Source organism: Ambystoma mexicanum, chromosome 8, assembly GCF_040938575.1.
Source record: "Ambystoma mexicanum isolate Mex_15411 chromosome 8, UKY_AmexF1_1, whole genome shotgun sequence".
Classification (NCBI taxonomy): domain Eukaryota; kingdom Metazoa; phylum Chordata; class Amphibia; order Caudata; family Ambystomatidae; genus Ambystoma; species Ambystoma mexicanum.
In genome coordinates this window covers 495,797,914-495,814,438 of record NC_090929.1, presented here as the reverse complement: position 1 = coordinate 495,814,438, position 16,525 = coordinate 495,797,914, and the positions used below count along the sequence as shown (strand labels likewise).

At 45.4% G+C, this 16,525-nt stretch overlaps 1 protein-coding gene across 1 annotated transcript in view; it reads left to right on the top strand.

The window, feature by feature from the left end:
* The window catches only part of LOC138472141 (solute carrier family 35 member E2A-like), a 729,883-nt gene extending 714,182 nt beyond the window's left edge, over positions 1-15,701 (top strand). The window contains exon 9 of the mRNA XM_069610153.1: positions 15,470-15,701. Coding sequence (XP_069466254.1) covers positions 15,470-15,701 — 232 coding nt within the window. The remainder of the gene's footprint in view (positions 1-15,469) is intronic.
* Positions 15,702-16,525: the final 824 nt, after the last annotated feature.

Below are 16,525 nucleotides of genomic sequence, written 5' to 3'. Positions count from 1 at the left end.
TCACACACACATTGCAGCAGCAAGTGCTCAACCCGCTGAGCTATTTTAACGGCTATAGCTATCAGACAATCAGCCACTCCAGAAACGAAGAGCCACATTCTGCTGGCCATAGATCAGGAGCTTCAATTTAATTAAAAAAATAAAATAAAAGTGTTATATTTTTTTATTTTATTTTATTTTGTTTATTTTTTTAGGGGTAGCAAGGGAGAGACCACAGGGGTAGCAAGGGAGACCTCAGTGGTCGCAGGAGCGACCCCTAGCAACCCCTAAATTACGTCCATTGTCTACCCACATCTTCACAAAATTCTACTGTGTGTACAGGGTTCCAGGGAGAGGAGCCCCGGGTCGGCCAAGCGGTACTACGCAACCTGTTAGTTTGAGGTGAGTCTGTTCCAGGGGTAAGTGTATTGCTTCTGTGAGCTTAGCCACTTCCCGTGGTTGTGTATATGTAGTGCTGTATAATTGTATTCAAATCATGTGAATCCATGCAAGACCCCATGTTAGAGAAAACAAGTTACTCTAGTTCTCCTGCATCGGTCTTGCATGGATTGACATGCGCACTGTCCCTCCCTCCCCTTTCTGGCTCTTCTTGGTTCATACTTCCACCTTACAAGCACTACCAAATCTGAAGATGACCACCAGGCGTGGAGCTTGGGAGGATGAGTCATTGGCTGGGGGCAGTTTGACCCAAAGGCTATAGAGGAGACAGTTTAAATCTATAAAAGTTTGTGAAGAACTTTTATTTTATCCCAATCACTTGCTTTTTGAACTTTTATCTGATTTTTAGAGCAGCTTTTTAAATAAAGTATTTGACTGACCTGTAAACTCCTTCTGAAGTCTTTTGGAACTCTTCTCAGCACCACACAAAGTCTTCCTGCCTTTGTCCCCTCTCCTAAAGGAACTGTAAGGAAGGCATTGGGCCTCATTACAAGAGTGGCGGAATGGGTTAACCGGTGCCGCAAAAGGATGCAGACCCGTTAATACCATTCCGCCACATTACGAGGTCCCCTCTGTTTCACCAGACATGCAGAGCGGGTCCTGTGAGGGGAAGAGGGAGCTAACAACGGGCCAGTCGTAATCGATCCGTTGTTAGCTCCCTCCCCCATTACCATTCAGCCCTATGGGGGCTGAAATGGGAATGGGGAAGGTCCGGGCCCGGGTTCCTGGAGGGAGGAATTACTGGGCCCTTCGAACTCGGAATGGCCTGGTAATTCCCTATTCTGGGAACCTAGACCCGGACCCGATTTGGCGGCAGCCATGCCACCAATAGCGGCATGGCTACCGCCAAAATCGTAATGAGGCCCATTGTATCAATAGTAACACAGACACAATAGATGTAAGTTTCAAAAACCTTTATTTTGGTATTTTGGTTGAGTTGGTAGAATTCCTAACTGGCCCGAATTCTAGAATGGGAGTAGTCTCAACCATTAAACAAATGACAAACAAGTCAAAGTCAGTCTAGTCAAAATAAAAAGGCCTATACTAAAAAAATAAAAACCTAGCCTTGCCATCCTTCTCAAATGACAAATGTGTTAAGGCAATACAAAAGGAAAAAATGGTGTCTTAAAAGAAATGCCAGAATGGCTTAGTTCTATCAGTCTTGCACACTTTGGCTTACTGGTACAATTCAACAGCTCGCCTTGGGCTTCAAGCTTTTAGTAGTTCACTCAGTTCCTTAGGCTTTGTCCGCCTTGTCATGAATACACAGTTCTGCTCTTGACTGTTACTTTTCCACTATTCAACACAGGCTTTGCTCCGCCGGTCTCAAGCCTGCCTGTCTTTTCACATTCATCTTTTCACTTTATGACAGTTCAGCACAGGCTTCCCTCGCTGGGCTCGAGCCGGTCTTTCTCTTTGTGAGGGTTCCCTTCCGCACGTTTTGACTTTTCTTTTTACTATCGAAGACTTTCAAAAATGCAAGGATTTTAAGTAGACCTCTGCATGAGCACTTTGACCTATAGTTAAACAATTCAACCATCAACAATCTTCATCTCGCAACACCAATGCCTCTTGGTACTTGTAGTTTCTTATTCTCTTTACATTGCCCTCTTGGCCTCTTTCAAAGTTCATATACTTTACCCTCTTGGCATATTCAGAGTTCACATACTTTGTTTTACACTTATTTAACTTTCTTTCGGGATTGCGGTTACTTTCTTGCCTTCGGTTCTCGTTTTAATACACTGCCACTCAGAACATTTCATAGAGACTTTCGAATGTGCGATTCCGCATCGCAGCACCGCTCTCTTACTTTGTATACTTTCTTCACAATTCAACAATTGTCCTTTTCATAATGTGTTTTATCGCCACACGCGCAACATTTAACTTTCGGTTACAATTACTTTTGCTTTTAACACAAACCAGGCTTTTGTTGCCTTCGATAACTCACTGGTCGTGTTAATTGGGCTTCTTCCATTAACACCTTTCATGTAACAGTCAAGGCTGCTACAAACGCCTCCTCTGCTCATCCCCAACTCTGACGTTCACCCAGGATGCTAGTGGGCTGCTTTGAAGAACCTCAAAGGATTCCCCCTTCCGTTCATTCGCTTTGTCTTGGAACGCTGATGGCTTCCCGAAAGTGTGGAATTCTCGACTGGCTCTCTCCCGTTCTTCAAAACTGACGATCAGCCCCTTGGCCTCCCAACTTCCTTAGCCTGGTTCGCATCAGCCCAGGAAAGAGCTGCTCCTTCTCGTACCCAGCCTCACTTAAAGTGTGCCTGTGCACGCCACCTTTTATCCTGACAGGGAGTGTTAACAAATGGCAGGTGTGCATAGTTAGGAGTACGTGCCTGACTCTGCCTGGTCTCATTAAAGGGACAGAGCCATTGCAAGTCAGTAGAATTAATCTTCCTGGTCTCATTCCTCATCTTCTTCGGGTCAGTAGTGTTGTCAGTGTGAAGTGGGGAGGAATTACGGGAGCTGTAGTTTCCTATAAAATAAGCAGGGATAGTGGTCAGATGGATTGGGGAAAAGGGGGGAATACCATGTCTCAACATCAGGTGCTTCTCCTCCATTCCCTGAGCACCCCGCACCCAGGTTATCCTCCCTCGCTTGTCCACCCACAGGGTTGGGATCCAAAAGCAATGGCCTTTCCCTGGCCACCTGAGTACGGGATCCCGGGGACTAGGTTGTGAAACACCCTCTGGTTTTTCATTGAACTTTGTGAACTTTTGGTCACAAGGCCCCATTCAATTTAGGGACTGGACTAATAAAGTTAGGGCTTCTATTCTTGTGGACTGGTTTTCTCCCTGCATAACTACTTCCCTTGCCTTTTAGGTGTTTAGGTGAATTGTATGCATTTCTAACCCAACGTGACTGTATATAATATATTGTATATTTAGTGTTGGAGAGGGAGAGGGAGAGGGAGACACAGGGAGACTGACACACAGAGAGACAGATACACAGAGAGACACACCGAGGTATGCTGGGGAAGGCCTGTGGCATCTCTGCAAGGGGAGGAGACTGGAAACTCTGAGAAGCCCTTGAATTACAAAGTGGCTGTTGAGTCAGAGTCGAGGTGGTGGACGCGCAGCGTCCTGCCCAATGGAGCGAGAGAGGAGCAGCAAGCGGTGGTGTGGCCACAGGGAGCCAGTGGTGGATGGGAGGACCTAGTAAGCATGCTGAGACCGGTACACTGCTGAGACCATGCAACAAACCAGTGCCTGGGATATCGAAAAGCCAAAAGGAAGCCAGAGAACGAGAGGTCAGAAGAGGAAAAGAGCTCGGGTGAGCGAAAGAGAAAAGCCAAGCTGAACGAAACAGAAACCTGGTGACATCCCCAAGAGAATCAGGTAACTGGGTAAACTGGATACCCGGGAAGGAGACAGAAAATCCTTATATGAACATTTATACTCGCCCAGTCAATATAATGAGATAATATCCGTGAGAGAAGTGAATGAGAATCATTATAAAAATACTCTGATTCATCCAAGTCAAGACAACAAGACATAGCTTGGAGAATAAGAGGAGAAAAAGATGCTTATCAGAATACTCGTACTAGTCAATCGAGATAACGAGAACACAATACTGAGGACAAGAGAAGTAAAGGGGAATTGTTATGAAAGTATTCCTAGTCATCTCAGTAAAGACATTAAGAGTATAATCCAAAGAGACAAAGAACTGGAGGATAATCATTATTGATTGATTGTTTATATAGCACTTATACACAATGTGTTTCAAAGAGCTTCAAGGCAGGGAGGGAACATGGGAGAATACAGTGACATTCTTACAAGTCCTTGATACATTCAGAAGCGGAAAAATTAACTATCATAATCGGCCTGGTGACATTTCAGATAGTGCAAGTGTTATAGACAATGATTAAGAGGGGAGGGGGGTTGGCTGGGGAGAATGAGACAGACAAGCGGCTACATTACTATGCCTGACGACAATTGAGGTAGTGCCAGAATTTAACAAGGGGGAGGGGGATAGAAGTACAAGGGGAAGGCAAAGAATAAAACAAGCGACTAACATACTAGGCCTGACGAAATTTCAGATTGTGCTGTAGGGGGAAAGGGAGTAGAAAACAAACGAGGGAGGGAAGGGGGTGACAAACAAGCAGCTATCATACAGGTCAGGTGACATATCTGAATAGCATAAGTGCTAAGGATACAGTGAGGGGAGAGGGGAGAGGGTTGGACAGAAAGAAGAGGGATTCAAGTAGGCAGACATCTGAAGCCTACAGGGGCTATAAGGGGGAACACATACATCACGGGGGACCAGAAGGGTGGGTAGGGAGGCACACAGACATCACGGGAGACCAGACGGGTGGGTGGAAAGGAAAGGAGAAACAAGAGGGGAGAGTGAATACAGTTACAGGAGTCAGAAATGATACATAATGTTGAAAGAGAACAATCAAATGCAAACAAGGATTCAAGATGAGCAAGGTCACACCATGATTCAGGGCCACCCTGAGTAGGAGATGCAGTGGAAGTCCAGCATGAAAGGTGAGAAAGGGTGAAGCATCATGAGTCCATAAAAAGTCAAAAATCACAATATTGGCCACAAGACGGTGGTGGTGAACAAAAATGTAACAAGACAGCTCCTGCAGGGGGGTCAAAGAGGAACAGCAAGGGGGACTAGAAGGGGGTGGAGGGTATACGGTAACATCACGGGGGATCAGAGGGAGATGGGGGGGATACACCAACATCACGGGGGAGCAGACAGGGGTGGGGAGCGTACCTGAAGCGGACAGGGAGCAGACAGGGGCTTTTGTTGAGGGCCTTCATGGTCTGGGCCGGCTCCCGCCTTCCGGTTGCATCGATTGGCCTATCTAGGCCAGGCAACCAATGGGAGAGGGAGGCAGGGCCAGACCAGGTAGAAGGCAGCACAAGTAGGCCAAAACCACATGCAGCCCAAAGCAAAGTGAAGGAGAAATAAGGCGAGAAACCCAGAAAAGGGGTTTAAATCCATTTAAAATGACACTTCCTCTGAAATCGTCGTGCTGACACAGGCAAACACAATTATTTCAGATAATTGCTGTGAAAAGCGCAATGGGCGCGATGATTAGCACAATTGCAGGCCTTATTTCTGCCTGAAGAGGGGGGATCCAAGAGGCTTTACAGGCAGGGCGAAGGTCAAAGAAGTGCCAGACCAGGCTCAGAGCTTATGAATGAGGAAAGCAGGAATGAAGAATTATTAGAGTTATCATACTTGTTGCAGACAAAGTAAAGAAAGCATCATTAAAGGGAAGAAGCAGCAGAGAAAGTCCTGAGAGCAAGGCTAAAGAAGTGTATATCTTAAATGATATATACCCTACAGAGGCCAGAAACCATGAATCTAATAAAAGAGAAAGAAACCTCAGCAGAGAATCCCAGAAAGGTTGGATAAACCCGACCCTGGGAAAAAGGAAGAATACATTTCGGAAATGGAATTGAAGAAGAAAGCAACCAACAAATAAGAGACACTGACAAGAGAAAGGAGATCAATACCAAAACAAGGAAGCCACATGTTCCGAAGAACAAAAGAGTAATGAAGTGCTAAAAGAATTGTATGAACTAATTAAAGAAGTCCCAAAGAACTATTTGAACGTTGAGTATAACTTTGCGAGGAGCAAGAACACAGGGTAAGGGAGACCTTCTCCTGTCCTTAGTTGTGAAAATGGTGGTAGGGTCAGTAAGGGTTAGTTGGGACAGTGGACAGATTCTTTTAAGACATTCACTGATGACTTATGAGGATCTTAGTTTGTTAGGTAGGGAATAACCCATTGAAGTATGGAAAGATAGGCGTTAACCTTTTCTTTAATAAATACACATTAAGAAATATTCAAAAAGAGCCTGTGTCCTTCTGACCCGCCACAGTTCCTAAAGAAATAGCACTACAACACTTAGTGCTGTCTGAATAAAATCTTCAAATAATTCAGAAAGCAAGGAAAGAGTCAACTCGAGCTCAGTATGAAAGCAAATGGGCTTGCTTTTATTTTGGGCAAAGGACAAACATGTTGCCCCATCAAATGCTCTCTGAACAATGCAATATCATTCTCAGCGCACTAGTCTCATTCAGCGGTCCTAGTAGACACTTGCTCCATATACCTGGCTGTCATTGGTGCCTACAGAAACTCTGAAGACATTACATTCTTATCTTCCAAACCGGTGGTTGAGAAATTTGCAGGGATGGTCTAGAGTGTATCCTCCAATTACGTGCCCCTACAGTGTTTTGGACACCATAATATCCTGTCAGCATTAGTGCACAGTCTGGCATCAACGGACATAACATTGGTGACGTGAAAGACAGCAGTGTTGGTGACATTAACATCAGCTACGTGTCAGTGAGATACAGGCTTTAGCTGCGTCTGAATCTTATATTGTGTTTCGCAGACAGAAGGTGTAGTGCTCCGCACACATCCCAAGATTTTGCCCAAAGTTGTCTAAGCTTTCCATAGTAACCAAGAAATTCTACCAGCATTTTTCCTAATATAATCCGAAGAAGAAAAAACTCTTCATTGTCTAGATTTAAGACTACACTAAAGTGTTAGCTCAGCCGAACGAAATCGTTCAGGAAGTTAGACGCACTAATTCTCACATTCAAGCACTCTTCCCCTGACAATCTGGCGTCCAAGATTTCAATAGGTAGATGGCTAGTGGCAGCGCTCTCAGAAGCATACAGGCTTCAAAACAACCCTTCCCTAGCAGTCATTCATGTAAATGCAGTCAGAGCAAAAGCTGCAGTAATAGCATTTAAAAGTCTCTTGGGACGTAATCAACAAGGCAGCTAAATTGGCCTCTCCCTCTGCCTTTTGGAAACACTATTGCTTCAAGGCCAGCTCCAGGTCAAATGCTGCTTTTGGGTCAGCAGTTTTAAAGAACTTGTTTACACCTTCTACTGAGTAATTTGTCGTCCTCCCCGCTTTGTTGTAATCGCCCATACAGCATAGCCGAAAGGTGATGGGACGTAGAAGTAAGAAAAAGTAATCATAGTGACTGATGCACTCCTAGTCCATAGTCCCCTTTGCTCCATGGGACCCTCCACCCTTCCCCCTACTTAATACAAACTAGGCAGTAGCAGGACTGAGGTGAGGCGCAAGATGGCAGGGCTAAAGTAGCATTGTAATGCATGCTGCCGTGCCTTTGCGTGCCTCAAATTTGAAGAGGAAATGTGATCATTTTTTTTTTGTAGGGCAAAAGGTTTTTGTTCCCATCCCTGCACAGGGACGTCCATGCAGTATGGAGGAATGGGGACTATGAATTAGGAGTAAGTAATTCACTATGATGAGTAACTTTTCCTTTATCAATCATGTGAATGGCGTTCTGGTTTTGTTCATCTTTCCTTTCTTGCCACACTCAGTATTTTTAAATGAGGTCTTCCCATCAACCTTATGTTGATGCACTTTGGGGTGCTCCAGAGTCTTTTTTGTCATTGCTGAATAAAATGTGAATTTCACCATTTCCAGTATTGCAGATGTGCAATCATAGTTCCCTCGCACATGAAAATGCAACCGCCTGCTATTATTTGGTTTGGGTTTTATTATCTCGGAGGGTTATTTTTTTATGTTGGGTTCATGTGAGGCTTTCGATAGTGCGTATGCGTACCACAAACTAAATAACCTATATATTCTTGTTTGCTGATGTTTGGAAGAATCATGTCTCGTGCAGATGTTGACAAGGGCGACATTCCATAGTCTGGATCTCAGAACTGCAAAGCATTATCAATATCTGTAGTTGCGGGTTGTTCAGGAGTTGCAGTCTATTTTGATTGGAATAACAGAGCAGACTTTCAGGTGAATGGTATTTTACTTTGTTAAGGGACTTTTCTTTGAAAATGTTTATGCTTAAGGCAGAGGGTCATGCAGGTTACTCAACTGTTCTCAGGAGTATAATGAAGATTACCGCTGCTAAATAGCGCAGGTAGTCTTGATTCTATTAAAGACAAGGAGGCAAGCATTATGCTTCATCTTCATTTTATTCCTGTCTCCAGCAGTTTCAACAATAAACTATCTTTTAACATTTCATCTGGAGAAAAACTTTAAAAAAAACTTTTTTCCCAAACAAAAAACTACATTTTCCTTCTATCGCAGGTCCCAATGTAGTCCCAATGACCTGTCCACGTGACCTTAGTACTTTCACTTCCTGTACTTTCCCTCTTCTTGACTGCTCGTTAACTGCAATCCAACTTTAACCAGGCTTTCAACTAGTCCCAACTTGAGTTTTGTCCTTTTAACTGTCTTGATCTGCAAATCTTCTGCACTAGAACTGGCAGTCTTGCTCTCCACAGCTCGTCTGTCTCAACCTCTTGGTTCAACTGTTCTTCTGGTCATCTCCTAGTGAAATATATAACAGATTATGTTAGGGAGGCGGATATACACCCTATTCTGAGAGAAATATTTTCATGAGTACATTGTTATAAGTTGACATTAACTCTCCTGTGTATCTTAGGGCAGGAAAGTAATGCTCGCCTCCTTGTCTTTAATAGAATCAAGACAACCTGCGCTATTTAGCAGGGGTAATCTTCATTCTATGTCAAGACGGAGGCGAGCATTATGCTTGTTCAAAGCTTGTCATTACTGTCTCTGCAACTGACTGCACAGGCTTGAAATAGAATGTTTTAAAGGTAGTATCACTGACCCAATCGGCCGCTTGTAGAATATCCTGCAACCCTGTGCCCACTGCTAGCACTTTTGAAGCCATCGCGCCCCTGACAGACTGTGCTCCAAACTTAGCCATATTTATTCCTGCTAAGTGCATTACCTCTCTGACACATCTCGCTATAGTGGCTGTAGCTACTGCTTTGTAGAGTTTTCTACGCTCTATAAGCAACTGTGTTGTCCCCATTGGTCTCATCTCTGCTGTCCTATGCTCATATTCTTTTATGCAGGCTGCTATGCACCACTTTGGATGCTCCTGCAGGTAGGGGTAGCTTATTGTCGCAGAGTCTTTCTTTGTTCTTCTAACTAGAGTGAAGGTTAGCCCTTCTGGTCCGTACTCTTTCCTATTCACGTCTAGGGCTCTGACATCTGCAACTCTTCTACATGACTCTAGGCATAACAGCATTGCCAGTTTCCCGGACAGTTGTTTTCAATGACAAGTACCTATTCCCTGGCCAGCTGGCCAGCTGACCAGAAGCTTCAGGACTACTGACACGTCCCATAATGAATTATACTTTGGGTGTGGTGGTTTTCTAAATCTTATTCCTTTCAGCAGTCGGATCACCGCTGAATTCTCCCCTATGGGCAAACCCTCTATGGGTGTGTGGCCCGCTGATATTGCTGATCTGTATATTCCAATTGTTCTATAGGCTTTCCCGTCTTGTAGTAACTCTGCTAAAAAGTTTAATATCTCCACTAAACGTGCTGAAACGGGATAAAGACTTTTCCTCTTGCACCACCTTGACCATCTACTCCAAGCGGTGTCGTAGCTCCTTCTAGTCGATGGTGCCCACGACTCTGCGATGAGGGTAACAGCTTGTGCCGAAATACCAGGGAGATTCCAGCATCTCCTTCTATCCTGCACGCCATCAGCGGGAGCGTCCCTCTCACTCTGAGGATGATATGACCCAACTGGGTCCGTGAGTAGGCTGTCCTTTGGTGGTAGGACTCTCGGGTAATCGGTCACTAGTTCCATCAATGCCGGAAACCATACTTGTGAATTCCATATTGGCGCTACCACTATCAGTGTCGCTCTCTACCTGCACACTTTCCTGAGCACTCTGTTCATCATAACGAACGGCGGAAAGGTGTAGTGCATCTCTCCTCTCCAATCTTGCAGAAATGCATCTACTCCCGCCGCCATTGGATCCAGCCTCCAGCTGAAGTACTTGCTCTTTTGTGCGTTCAGTCTGGAAGCAAACAGATCTGTATGTGCTGGTCCCCAGATCTTTTCTATCTGCAGGAAGATTTTCTTGTGTAGCATCCAGTCGCTGGTGTCTGCTAGATGTCTGGAATTCCAGTCTGCTATTACATTTTGCGAGCCTTGGAGATAATCTGCCACCACTGACGACCCTGACTCTAGGCAGAAGTGCCAGAAGTCCTTTGCTAGTTCTGCTAATAACTTGGACTTCGTCCCTCCTAAGTGATTGATGTACCTGACTGTCGATATGATGTCCATTTTCAGCAGCATACTCAAATTCACTTTGTCCTTTGTAAAAGCCTTGATCGCAAATGATCCGGCTAACAGTTCTAGACAGTTGATGTGTAATTTTAGTTCTTCCGAACTCCATTTGCCCCCTGTCTCTAGTTCTCTGCACCGGGGTCCCCAACCTGCTCTGCTGGCATCTGAGTCTATCGTCATGTCGGCCGCCGAATAGGGCTTTCCCGTTCCAGGCGTCCATGTTCTGTAACCACCATTCTAGTTCCGTCTTTGACTCTCCGTCTAGCGGAACTAGTTGATGGTATCGTAGGCCCGGCTGTAAGTGCTTTATCTTCAGCCGTTGAAGGTCCTGATAATGTAGGGGTCCTGAAAATATCGCTTGTATTGATGCTGCTAGCAGCCCCTCTACTCTCTCTATCGTCCGCAGAGAGATGACAGTTTTGCTGAGGCAAATCCTTATTTCCCTCTTTATATCGCTTATTTTTCTGAGTTGTAATTCTAGTGTCGCCTTTCTGCTATCTATGACGAACCCTAGAAATTCCATCCTCTTCGCTGGTGACACTTCTGATTTCTCTTGGTTCACTAGGAAACCTAACAACCCCAGTAGGTCTGTCACCCAGTTTCTGATACAGGAGCATCTCCCTGCTGTTTGCCATCAGCAAGATGTCGTCCAGATATTTATTTGTATTTGTATTTATTAAGTTTATATAGCACTTTACTCCACAACGCTGCACATTTTAACAACAGGATACATATAACAATTAACATAATAACAGTACCAGTAGAAGCAATTTACAATCATGAATCAGACCAACAAAACAGTAAGTAGAGCAATTAGACAGAAGGGAAGAGGGAGAGTAGTGAGGTAGAACTGGGAGGAAGAGGGAGGGATAGGTAGGAGGAGGAGGAGGAGGGAAAGGGAAGGGGTAAACGGGTGAGAATGGGGTCGAGGGGGGAGTGGAGGGAGATGATCATGGTGAAAGAGGGGAAGGGTGGGGGAGAGGGAGCAAGAGGGGGAGGGGTTTCATGGCGGGGAATGGAGAAGGAGAAATTTAAGGGACGTGCAGAATGAAGAAAAGGTAGGAATAGAGCGGATTGAGAGAGGTAAGGAATTGCAGTGCAGGGGGGCTAGGAGTTGGAAGGAGCGGAAACGTGAGGAGGCACAAGGGGAAGGAGGAACAGTGAGAAGGAAGTGGTCAGCTGAGCGAAGGGCGCAAGAGGGAGTGTAGAAAGAGAGAAGGGAAGAGAGATAAGGGGGAGCGAGACCCTGGAGAGATTTGAAGACTAAGCAGAGAAAATTAAATTTAAGTTGGGAGTTCAAGGGAAGCCAGCCAAGGGAGGAAAGGGAAGCAGAGATGGAGTCACGGGAGAAGAGGAGACAGAGGGTACAGATGGCAGAATGGTAGATAGATTTGAGGGGGAAAAATGAGAAGTAGGTAGACCAAGGAGTAAGGAGGAGCAGTAGAAGAGGTATAATAGATAGTCATTCTTATCCCTTTCTCTATTATCGTCGGCTATGGGCCTCATGAGTTTCATGAACGCCCATGGTGCTGAGGCTAGCCCGAATGGCATTGTCGCAAATTGCCAGAATTGCCTGTTCCAGTCGAATGCTAGAAAGGGGCGATATTCTTCCTGCACTGGTATTGTGAGATATGCATCTTTCAAGTCTACTTTCGTGAGCCAGTCGCCCTGTCTGAGGGTGTCTATGAGCTGATGGATTCCCTCCATTTTGAAATGGTGGTACACCACCCAACTGTTCATTTCTCTCATGTTTATCACCTCCCTTATTTTGTCTTTCCTGTGAACCAGGAACATATTGCTTATAAACATTGGGGTTGTCCTGCAGGGTTCTATTGCCCTTTTGCTCGCCAGACTTTGCAGCTCTGCGTTTAAGGTCTCTTTCTCTGCTAATGCTGAATATAATGGGCAGGGGGTTTGGGATTGTGAGGGTATCTCTGAAAATTCCAGCTGCAGGTCCTTGACTGTCTGCAGTACCCAGTTGTTGCTGGTAAGCACGCGCCATTTCTCCCACAATCTCTAAGTTCTCCCCCCCCACTGGCGGGTATGTGTGCTGTCTCACCTGTGGGGAAGTTCTGTCCTCTTCCTTGGCCTCTGCCTCACCTTCCTCTTGGGAAACAGCCTCTTGGGGGCAAGAAGGCATCCTGCTGCCTGTTTTCCCAATAGTGGGCCCTGTTGTTTTGAGGCTTTCTCGTGGCTCGGTAGTGACTGGTCCCGGCAAAAACCCTACCGGGGAACATTTTCTTTATTGAGGCTTGTGCCTTCTCCAATGAGGTGTAAGTTCCTACGAACCTCCCTATTTCCTTCCCGAAAGTTTCTCCGAATAGCAGACCCTGGGCTGCTTCGCCGGCCTCGTAGGATGTTAGGTCACCTAGCTTAGGGTCTATCTTGAGGAGCAGTCCTCTTCTGCGCTCGGAAGAGATGGCGCAATTAGCATTACCCAAGAGGCAAACTGCTCTCTGGGCCCAATTAGCGAGTACTTCCGTGTCCACTTCTTCCCCTGTATCTTTTTCTCGCTCGGCTAAGTCCATGATCTTCGCTAGTGGTCCCGTTGGTCGAGCACTTTTTCTTGGCAACTTCACCAGGATTGGTCGATCCCTTTTCTGGGATCCCTGGTGGTTTTGAAACAAAGGCCAACATTTTTGGATCAAGCTCCGGTGCTTCCACCACCTTTCCCGGTAGTTCGGGGTTTGGGCATTCTGCCCTCATCCTCTGGCCCACCTCTCTCTCTAAAGCTTTCCGTAGCCTGTGGTCATGTATTGTGTGACCCTGGGCAATGGTAGCCATTCTGAGGACCTCGGGTTTCGTATGTCCTCTGGCTGGAACATATCTGATGTCCGTTCTTCCTCCTCAATGTTGTTGAGTTTCCTCAACTTTTTCCTGGGTGGAGGTTGGATCTCCTCTTCTTCTTTGTCTATTTCTTCTTGTGAGGATCGTGGGGACCCTGCGCGTTCCTCTTCGGAGCATTGCTTCTCCTCGACCATATTATCTTCCCCAGGGTAGGGGGAATTGAGGCTCGGCACTCCCGACTTCTAGATGAATGTGTCTCTCCATTTTATGAACATTTCAGTAGCCTCAGGGGCCTTTGGGTCCGCCCCGTCTGTATGGCCCAGGGGGTCAGAAGAGTTCTTGCTCTTCCGGGTCTTTTTACACCCCTGTGGATCCTCTAAAGGGACCTTTGTGGACATGCTGTCTTATGGTACGGTGCCCTTCTCTTTTTGGCTCAGGTATAACTCTATCGTTTCCAGTCTTTGCTGGAGGGGCCTTACCCCTTGAGCCACTGCCTCTATTAGTGAGTCCCCCAGCACTTCTTTGAAGCTGTAGGTTAAATCCTCTGAGTAGGCTGCCTCTTGCTCCTCTTTGCTCCATTCGAAATCCGTCATGTTTTGTGCTGGAAAGTGCCTTTCAATACCTCTTCAGGTGTATTGGCACGTCCACTGCTCACTATTAATGTAGCTGAGGCTGTACCTTGTTCTGCAGAGCAGACTTCTGAATAGCTTGCCCTCTGTGGCACTGTGCTTCAGATCGTTATTACATCCTTGGTGGAGTGTGGTTCTTTGCGGTACACTTTCACTTCAATTTCGCTCTCCGGAGAGATTTTGCAAGTCTCTGGTGATCCGCGCTCATTCAAACATTCAAACATTCTGATAACGTTTGTTGTGGGGTGAGGCCCCTCCTTTGGCTCTCATTCGTTTTATAGGAGCTTCCTCGCAATAGGGGAGGATTGGCTATGCCCCCACAAAGGTGGGGGCTACTCCGTGGCTCGCACTGAGAGCACGGCTGCAGATTCTTCTCCCGAGTGACGGGGGCTTGTCCTCGATAGTGGAGAAGGCGGGGAGAGCCGTAGTGTGCCGGTAATGTGACACAGGGCCGCCACCTCTTCTAATTAAATGAACAGCGCTGCTATGCGCATCCAAACTAGATCTTGCTACCGATAGTGCATGTGCCGTGGCTCTAAATTCTTGGCACCTCACTCGCTCACCGTAACTCACATTACTTTTTTACCAATGTTTGAGCTTTCTTGCACGCGCCCCTGCCATGCGCTAAAACCCCTTTCTAGTACTAAATAAGCACTCTTGTGGTCCAACGCTACGCAGCTATACATAAAGCGTACTTATCTGCTTGGAGAGCAGGACAAGAAGAGGGAGAGTACAGGTAGTGAAAAAACTAAGGTCAAATGGACAGGTTATTGGCACTACAGTGGACCTAGGACAGAAGGGAAATGTAGTATTTTGTTTGGGCAAAAAAATTTTAAGCACATTTTTTTTTCTCCAGATGAAATGTTAAACGATAGTTTATTGTTGAAACTGCTGGAGACGGGAATAAAATGAAGATGAAACATCAAACAGATGACATAGAAACGTGCACTTCATAGCAGAGAAGGAGGCCAGCTTCTTCACAGATACCTCAGATAGCTTCGATTATTTGATGACTTGAAGTTGCTACAATTTGTATACATGCAGACCGGGTTGCAGCAAATTTGTACTCACCATTCTAGTTTTTATGTTGTTGAAAAGATATTAGCGTGTTGATGTTAGTTGTGCTGTCCATTTCATGCTCTATTATGCGTCCTCACTGCCTGCCAAGAGTACATGTGACAAGATTTCCAATACTGGTACTTGGCCTCCCTTATTCGCCTTGGGAGGATTGCTCTTTTCTAATGCTGGCCAGGATATCTGTGACTCACATCCCTTTAATCCCCAGAGCCATAGTTATTTGTCCGTAGTTTTTTGCTGTGAGTGTAAGGCTAATTAGTTTCTATATTTAATTGTTATGTGCCTCCTTTGGTATCTCAACCTCTAAATAGTTTTCTTTTTTACTTTTTAATTTCCATTTTGAACAGTGAATTGGTGGTTAATTATTTGGGACCAATATGTAATAGTCTGAGACCTATGTGCCATGTCTCTGTTTGATGGTTCTGCTTTTTTTCCCCCCAGCGTTGCCAGCACAGTGAAGCATGCACTGTTGATATGGGTCAGTATTATTGTCTTCGGCAACGAGATCACAAGCCTCTCTGCCATTGGGATTGTATTACTCATCAGTGGTGTTTTCTTGTACAACAAGGCAAAGCAGTATCAGCGAGAAGCCCTGCGATCTTTCTCAGTGCACAGCACCAGCGAAGAGACCAAGTATCCACTGCCACATGAGGTGAAATCTCACGAGAAATGATGCTGCTGGTGGTCCAACATATAAAGCAAAATCCAAAGCACAATGGTAGTCTACCTGTTTCGGTTCCAATCTTTGCTGCTCAGGTTGCAAGTTCTCAGTTCACTTGCATTAGGATATTAAAGTGAATGCTAGGATACATGCCTAAGGTTCTATTTCAGAACCTTTTTCAATCTTTGCTGCTCAGGTTGCAAGTTCTCAGTTCACTTGCATTAGGAAATTTAAGTGAATGCTAGGATACATGCCTAAGGTTCTATTTCTTTTATCCACGAGCTATGATTTGTGGCCTGTTTTCTACATGGAAACACTTAACTGTTCCAATGAACTGTTTGTTCTGCAGCCACTTGTATGAAATAACAATTGAACTGCTGCAATGCACAAGAGTGAGAATGAAAGTGATACTTTGTGCCATGTGTTTAACCTCAGTCTAGCATTGTGGGACAGGACAAACCCCCCACTCCGAGGACCTCCTTAAAGCCAAACGCCCAGAGATGCATAATCACTAATGAGAATGTACTTCCATAAGAGTATGAAACATGAGAAAAAGGCCCATTTTAACTGGGGTTCTGCATTTATTGTGCACTTGGCCTTTCCGCATACTGTGACACTGTGTGTCAGAAAGCTGTACCACCTATTGTATGTTAATTCTATATCCATTTCAAAAACTAGAAAATCATTGGATTTCATGTTTTGCCATAGTATACAAAATTGCAAAGCCTCCAAGTCCCGCTGTTGTATGTTTTGGACTGAGCAAATCATTTTTTGTTCCGTTTGTCTGGTGTGCACTAGTTCATTGCGTGACCACTACAGTATAATCTGATTTTCAA